The 8,170-nt window shown below is 36.9% G+C and overlaps 1 protein-coding gene across 2 annotated transcripts; it reads left to right on the forward strand.

Moving 5' to 3' along the window:
• Positions 1–1,767: 1,767 nt before the first annotated feature.
• On the forward strand, positions 1,768–8,170 carry GCG (glucagon). 2 transcript variants are annotated; one of them, XM_039495050.1, is made up of 5 exons: positions 1,768–1,865; positions 2,298–2,459; positions 4,431–4,568; positions 6,711–6,854; positions 7,899–8,170. In XM_039495050.1, exons 1-5 carry the CDS (start codon positions 1,768–1,770, stop codon positions 7,921–7,923), a joined length of 567 nt encoding a protein of 188 aa, XP_039350984.1. In that variant the 3' UTR covers positions 7,924–8,170. The 2 variants fall into 2 exon arrangements, with proteins under 2 accessions (XP_039350984.1, XP_039350985.1); XM_039495051.1 differs by lacking the exons at positions 6,711–6,854; positions 7,899–8,170 and adding an exon at positions 3,128–3,181 and having other exon boundaries at positions 4,431–4,572.

Here is an 8,170-nt window from a genome sequence, read left to right on the forward strand (position 1 = left end):
CTTCCAGTGACATTCAATTTCTGTGAACTTATTACAATTTCAGTTGCTTTATAGTGAATTAACATTGTCATCCATGCTGATTTTAAAGCATGAATTAATGAGTATTAGCTAATTTTTGAGCTAAATATCTTGGTTTGTTTAATTTATTTTAAATAGCCAAAAGCAGGAGTCCAAAATGTATATTAATTAATTTTATTAACCAATCGTTTCATAAAGTTAAGAACTGACCCAAAGCAAGTAGTTTAAAATCTACTTGCTGCTTTATAATATTTTTGCTTCAATGTCATAGATGTTTTCATTACAAATCACTTTAGTCTATGAACCAGACCAGGCAAATATCTACTGCTGCTCGCTGATGTGCTAACTTGTGTGAGTGGTCTGATTGAAGTCAACAGGGCTATTTGCAGTAATAGGGGCTATGCTCAGCAGTAAGTATTTTCAGTATTGAGTAGAGTTGGTCAAAATTATTTTGGTCAAATATTTTATTCTATTAAAAATGCAGTTTCAAGGCAGTCAAAACTGTGAATTTGAGTTGAATTTGGAGAATAGTCAAAATGTTTGACAGTTTCAAAATGAAATATTTTAACTTTTCATTCCAAAATGACATTTCATTCTAAATTTAGCTAGGTTTTTTTAAAATAATTAAGGTTAAAAGCACCCAAAAATGTAACAAAATGAAATGAAAAACTGAACAAAATGGTTCATTCAACCTTAATCATTTTTTTCCAGTTCTGTCAGCAAACCAAAACAATCAATTATTTGTTCATCTCCAATATTGGGTCCGTAAGCTAAATCAAACTAATAATAGTACATTGAATAATGATAATGTTTAACATGTACATACTAAAGAACAGATGGTAAACACCTTACTCACATTGGTGATTGCTCACTGAAATATATAATTGAAGACAATGAGACTACAGTACTTGTGTGAGAGAAAGTGTTCATCAGTCTGAATAAGAGATTCACAATATAGTTCTGAACCACCAAAAAAAAATATATATATATACACATACACACACACACTGTGGGCCACACTGCGATACTCTTACTCACAATGAGTAATCTTACTCATGAGACCACACAGGGAGTAAGACAGAGATCACAATCTAGTCCTTTATTATTAATTTTATATAGTCAATGGAACTACCCACAGCAATATGCATCACACCTAGCAGCATATTGGGATCAGCCCTTCATGGTTGAAGCAAGGTATAAACCTAATGAAGGACTAACCTGAGACTGTACTAGTTATAGCATTGTATCAAAAGCACCATAAACACAACAGAATTTGATATACCTTCTGTATCAGAAATTTCTAACCATAAATGTATTTATTTTTTGTAAAAGTCACACTCCGGATTGAAATTTGCCTATTTTACCCAAGGAGCCGAATCCTACAGGTGTTCATTGCTTTAAAAGATAAAAACAAAAGCATATAAAACACAAGGATCTAGAAGTGAGGGGATGAAGAAAAAATGCTCAGTTAGAGCAAGAAGAGTGGCTGGATGTGACACTGCACACTGTGATGGGATTCTGCTTTTATTTCTTTAGTCAATAAATTCAGAAAATTAAAAACCACCTGGTGTTATAGTATGAAAATTGCAACACATTGAAACTATGTAGGATTTTCATTCTCCACTCATATACATGGAGTTTCACTCCATTCTATACAAGTGGGTTTCCCTGTCTGTATAATGACTCCAAAGTATGTAAAGAGGACTATATTTATTCCTCCCCTTCCCCCCATCTGTGTTCTGACAGGCAATGAAAATGAAAAGCATTTATTTTGTGGCTGGATTGCTTTTAATGATCATTCAAGGCAGCTGGCAAAATCCTCTTCAAGACACAGAAGAGAAATCCAGGTAAACACTACAAATCAAATGTCTCAGAATAATCCAAACATACTCCCCTGTACTTTTCCCGCAACTCGATGCAAAATCTTTGACTTGAGGAAAAGTTTTTTATAATATTACAGTATATTTAATTCATCTATGCATCAGAGAAGGATATCTGTATTGCAACGTGCAGCACACCAGTTGTTTGGTGTTTCTAACAGTACCCTTTTATTGTTGTACTAATAGACTCTTAGTTATACAGTTACCAGGCTGCTATACTGATTGACTCTGTCAGCCAGCTAACAATCATATCAGTAGCAAGTAATTTTTGTTTCTTTTCTTTGTTCTTATTCTGTTGGAAGATAGAATTTTTTTTTAAAAAAAGAAGTCAATGCAGGTATAGCACCTGTAGAAAGTGCTATCATCAATGCTGATTAATGTATTACAAACTATTCACAGATCATTCAAAGCTTCCCAGACTGAACCATTAGATGAATCTAGACAGCTGAATGAAGTAAAACGTCATTCACAAGGCACATTCACCAGTGATTACAGCAAGTACTTGGACACTAGACGAGCTCAGGATTTTGTACAATGGTTAATGAGCACTAAAAGAAGTGGGTAAGCATATTGGGAAAATCATTCTAAATCTCCATGCACATCCATAATCTAGTGCATGCATCTGACGAAGTGGGTAGTAACCCAGTCTTTTGTCAGGTATTAGTGTGGGATCCGATTTGTCATCTGTAAGGAAACTCTTGCAGGAAGATGGACTCAGTGACCTAATAGGTCTTTTCCATATTTAGCTACTCTGATCCTGTGGTCTCCTTATAGAACACTTATCAAGGATTAAGCTTTGTCGGCCACTAGATACCTCGATTGTGCCACAGAAATACTGGCAGTGCATACCTTTTTGGAAGATATGTTTTGGTCAAATACAAGTTTCTGGGCTCAGCATAGAAGTAACTGGATGAAATTCTATGGCCTATGATATACAAGGGGGATCAAAAGGTCCCTTCTGGCTTTAGTTAGTGCTGCTAACATTTTAACTTCCTGTGCTAAGGTGGTCCTTAAAAACAGAAGTATGGAACTACGAGTTTCAAGAGCCTGTATTCAATTACATTCATAGCCCCTGAAAGCACTCACCTGTGTAGTTTAGCATTCACAGATTTTGACAGTGATATTTAAATAATGTTCAATAGCATTTTATGAGCTAATGCATATTATGCATACAATGCAATGTACTAATATAATATAAGAGATATAATGACTCTGGGCCTTTGCTACAGACAACCAGCACTGGAGGAGAGAGAGAATGAAAAATTCCTGGACCAGCTCTCAAGGTACTTTAAAATGCTGGATATGTTACTCAGAAGGAATTGAAACAATTACGATTTCTGTTGGGTAGGAAACAGCCAACACTATAGAGAATTCCTTACACCTTCATAATTATAATGCAGGAATTAGATACTCCAGCCATAGAAGAAGGCATTCTGAGTCTAATTTTTACAATTAGGGAGGAAATTATTGAGACTTTCATTATGATAGAGAAGCTTGGAACCAGTGGCTGTGAGCTAACTGAATTCAGGAATGGCTTTGACAATGTAGCAATATGAGAGTATTAGATTTCAGGAAAGGAAATTTTAGGGAATAAAGAAATCTAATGAGTAAGGTACAAAGGAAGAAGTATTAAAATCCCACAAGTGTGAGAGAAGGCATGGGAATCCTAAGAAATATGGAGTTGGGGGAGCAATACTGGACATAGGACCAATGAAAGAGGAATGATATATGATGAGGCAGCAAGAGATTTTAACCGAGTAGCACAGGGATCAGTGTTAGGTCCATTTTTATGTAACTTGTTCATTGTAGAAGGGGGAATAGATGGCATGTAATTGAAAAGTGCAGATGGTACTAATTGGGAGGAATGTCAAACTCCCAAGCAGATGGAAAAATAATGCAAAGGACCCTAGAGAAATTTGAAACATGGGCAGAAAATAACAAATGCTAAAAATAAATGCAAACTAATACAACTGGAGAAAAATGCTCCAAAACTTGTCTTCTCTGCCAGAAGGCAGGGAATGGACGATCTGAGCAGTTATAGTGAGCAGCAAATTAGACGACATTTTGCCATGCAATTTGGCTTCAGAAAATGATCAATTTTGTTCTGAATAAGCAAATGCAGTGTGTCAAGGGAGAAGGAGGAAACAGTTCATTTCTACACACCCTAGATGTGAGCACACCTGAAATAGTTCTGGAAACCACATGACGAAATGGATATTGAAAAACTGGAGGTTCTTCAGAGAAAAGTAACCAAAAATGCTCAATGGCTGGAGGAAATGAAGGCAAAAGGAGTTAAATCTATACAGTTTGGCTAAGAGACAAAAGGGGGATATGATGGAATTATTTAGGGTGGTGCCAGGGGATGTAACTAAGACCTACGGTGAAAATATGAAGGCTAATTTTGGGGGAAACTTCCTGCTAATGAGAACTGCTGGTCTGGCAGGAAATAGAAGTCAACAGAAGCAAGCAAAGGGCACAAATAGATGAAGTGATAACATGGTCCTGATCATAAGAGAACTGCTTTTCTTTCAGCAATGGACTCTCGAGGCGTCATGCTGAATTTGAGAGGCATGCCGAGGGCACCTACACCAGTGACATCACCTCTTATTTGGAAGGTCAAGCTGCCAAAGAGTTCATTGCTTGGTTAGTGAACGGACGAGGAAGAAGAGAGTAAGAATCCCTCCGTTCCTATCATTAAATGTTGTTTGGCTTTTCTGGTTAGAAATCAAGCCTAATGGAACCATAATGTATTTTTGTTTTATTCTTGCTGTATTTCATATGTTTCTTTGTATCTTAAGATACATTGTGAGTGTGAGATGATCATTTAAAATGATTCAGTCCTACTACAGATTAAAATGAAGATGTTGACAAGTTTAATGTGTTGTTACACTGTAAAAGGTCAAGTTAGATTCAAGGTCAACATGTTTAAATCTGAACCAGTCTTTCCTCCAGAATCCCCCCCACCCTTTTCCCTTTCTAAGATCTCTTTACTGCAGTAAGTTCAAGATTCGTCTCCCTGTCGTTAAGTGCCCTTCCATAGCTCTGCCCCCACCTACATTTCTGACGTCTTTGCTCCTACATCCTCTTACTCCATACACCTATCACAAGCTTCACTCTTTCCTGCTTACGCACTCCTCTCATTCCTGACTTTATACCTTCTTTCATTATAACCTTACACTTAGAACAGCCTCCCATTTAATCGTTTCCAAGCATCCTCGGTCTCTTCCTATTTCCAATCCCCCCTGCTCTTCATGGCTTAGCAACTACAGTGTTCTCATCTGTTATCCGTTCTGTACTTATTTGGGCCTTTAGACTGTAAGCTCTTCAGGGCAGGGATTTCATTTCACCCTCTGTTCTTTGAAAAAATACATTTTACCAGCTGTAAAGCACCGTGTATGTCTCTGGCACTATATACAAAATAATAATAATAATATCAATAATAATAAAATATCTCTAAGACAAGATTGTGTGTTGGAGTCTAGGAAGAGCCAACAGATAAAGTGTTCCTGGAAGGACTGGCTGTCCCCGAAAGGACAGCATTAAAGAGTGAGATCAGCTATTGAAAAGAGAATGGTGTCAAGTTCTGATATTGACATTCTGATTTCCAGTAGGCTTGTTGTCATGGGTAATGAATAGCATTCGGGGCAGCAGAAAGGTACCCGTGTGTCTGTAGATAATGGAGGTAAAAATTAGGGGCCAAGTTCCCAGGTCTGGTTGAGCTGTGTTCAGCCCAGAGTCCTGGGTGGGAAAATGGGGTAAGTGTAAATCACCTTTCTGAAAACTTGATCCTTGGCCTTATTCGAGGTCAGACTAGTCTCTGGGATCCCATAGAACGACCTAATGGCCATTGTAAATTATGCAAGTTAGAGGGCTCCCCTAGGGGACTATTCTGCCCGCCAGAGACCACCAGAGCACAGTGTGCTCCAGCTCCAACCGCTTGACCCCAGTCAATTAAAGAACCCCCTTTGCCTGGTGGGAGGGAGCAAATGGGGTAAAGGTGTCTGTCAGGGGAATCTCTGGATATCCAGGGGCACAAAGAGGAGCCGGGATCTGGCCTCATACATAGGTGATGGAATTAGGGGTGCCAGGGGTTCTGCCTCACCCCCTGGCTTGAAGCGGTTTCCATTATGTACAGGGTTTAAAGAGCAGTTAAATGGTTCTCAGCATCTGACTATAAAAATTGTCCCAGCACCCCTGGCCCCATATGTCTGTATACAGCATACAATACACACAATTTAGGAAAATACTATAACTGGCAGATGTTAATTCACAAAGCTCCCAATCAATTTTGCTAAAAGGGTAAATATTCATGCACTAAACACTTCAGGAATTATGAAGCTAGGACTTCATAAATCCAATAAAACTATTAATCAGCTGCTTGAAACAGTTGGCTACAATGTAATAATACTTCATTCTTAAGCAGAAAAGTTTATTATGTTTACAGTGGATTTGATTATGTTTTAATCTCAGCTGCGAGTAACATTGGTTTAGGAAACTGCAATTTGATGTATTAGGTCTGGTGTTTCTGGCTTTTTATTTTTTTTAATTATAATTGAGGAATTAAGGCTCACTTAAAAAATCTTTGAGAAACAGTGCCCTAACTGGGAAAGGAAGACATCCAAACTGTCTTCTCTTACTGAGAAGTGCTCCAAATGTTCCTTTAACATAGAACATTCTAATACTGGACTAGTCTTGCATCCCTTGAAATCAGTGGGAGCTTTGAGTGTGTAAAGACTGCAAGATGAGGCCCTTGAAGAGGTTTTTTTATTCTGGTCTGCACAGATATTATTTGACAATTTCTCCCCTTTAAAGTTTCTCAGAAGAAGCTAATGCAGTTGAAGAACTGGATAGAAGACATGCAGATGGCACTTTTACCAGTGATATCAACAAAATCCTCGATGAGATGACTGCCAAAGACTTCTTAAAATGGCTGATTAACACAAAAGTTACCCAGAGGTGACTGAATTTTGATCATCTTAAATCTTAGTATATTTAGATTTTTAATATACTTGCATCACACTGAGGAAAGGCAGCTCATTTTTCACTTAGCTGTCACTATTTATTTATACCCATACACATATTAAAAATGTTGGACTACAGACTGTGCCATATACCATAAGCAAAACCATTCCAAGTATAGTCTATGTTTTGTATCAAGAGCCAAATTTTGTTCCTATTTAAGTTAATGGGAGTTTTGCCATTGATTTGACTTTGACAAGTATTTGGCCCAAAATAAATTATTGATAAAAGAAACTGATTATAACAATTATAACCACAAAATATTATTAAAACATATCAGAGATTTTTGTGAAAATGAATACAGTCTAAAAGAGTGGTCTGAGCACAGGAGTGGGAGCCAGGAACTCCTGAGCTCTAATCCCTCCTATGACATGAAAAACCTCTATGGCTAAGGCGGGTAATTTAAGCCCCCTGCCTCAGTTTTCCTGTTTGTAAAATGGGAAAATAAAATTTTCTAACCCAGTTCTCGGGGCATTTTAGGAATTATGTATTGATGTTTGTAAAGCACTTTAAAGACAATACTGCTCAAATTGAGACATTTGTGTAAGGTGTTTGATTTCCAAAGATGCTGAGTGCCTTCCCAATGAAAATTAGGTCTCTTTCATGCATCTCACACAAAAATGGAAACATCCAAAATCACTAGTCACTTTTGAGAATGTAGGCCAACAAATACTAATTCTTATTATTAAAGCTTGAAAATAATTATTAAAATATACATTTTATTGGCATTTTCATTTTTTTTTTTTGCATTTAGCAAATTTAGCATCTAGTACAACATGAAAAATGTTGTTTAACAACATCTACTAAGAATCTTTTTAACAGCTTTACCTTTAGAAATAATTGTGCTTTCAATCTATAATTGAAGGGATTGTGGAACTAATATCAGTTAAATCTAAACCAGGAAAAATGTCTTCCACATATGTTTAATCTTCTGAATACTGTAACTGGTCCTAATTACAGCATGTCCTTTTGTTTTTCCAGGGACCTTTTGGGGGAATACCAGTGAAAGTACAAAATTAATATGGGATAAGTCAAGATCTTCTTCACTGCATCAGCTGCTGGTCACCAGGGAATTTGGAAATTTGTGTTCTATATATTATATTTATAAGCCATATTGCTTTGCATGTCAAGAAATGAATTTTACTATAGTGTAGCGCTGCCAAAGGATTATATATGAAAAAGTTGTTGTCAAAAGGACACACAGAGTAACAGCTTTAAGAATACTAAAATGTCTCATCTTCATTTTTTTCAAT

This window comes from Mauremys reevesii, linkage group 11 (assembly GCF_016161935.1).
Source record: "Mauremys reevesii isolate NIE-2019 linkage group 11, ASM1616193v1, whole genome shotgun sequence".
NCBI lineage: Eukaryota > Metazoa > Chordata > Testudines > Geoemydidae > Mauremys > Mauremys reevesii.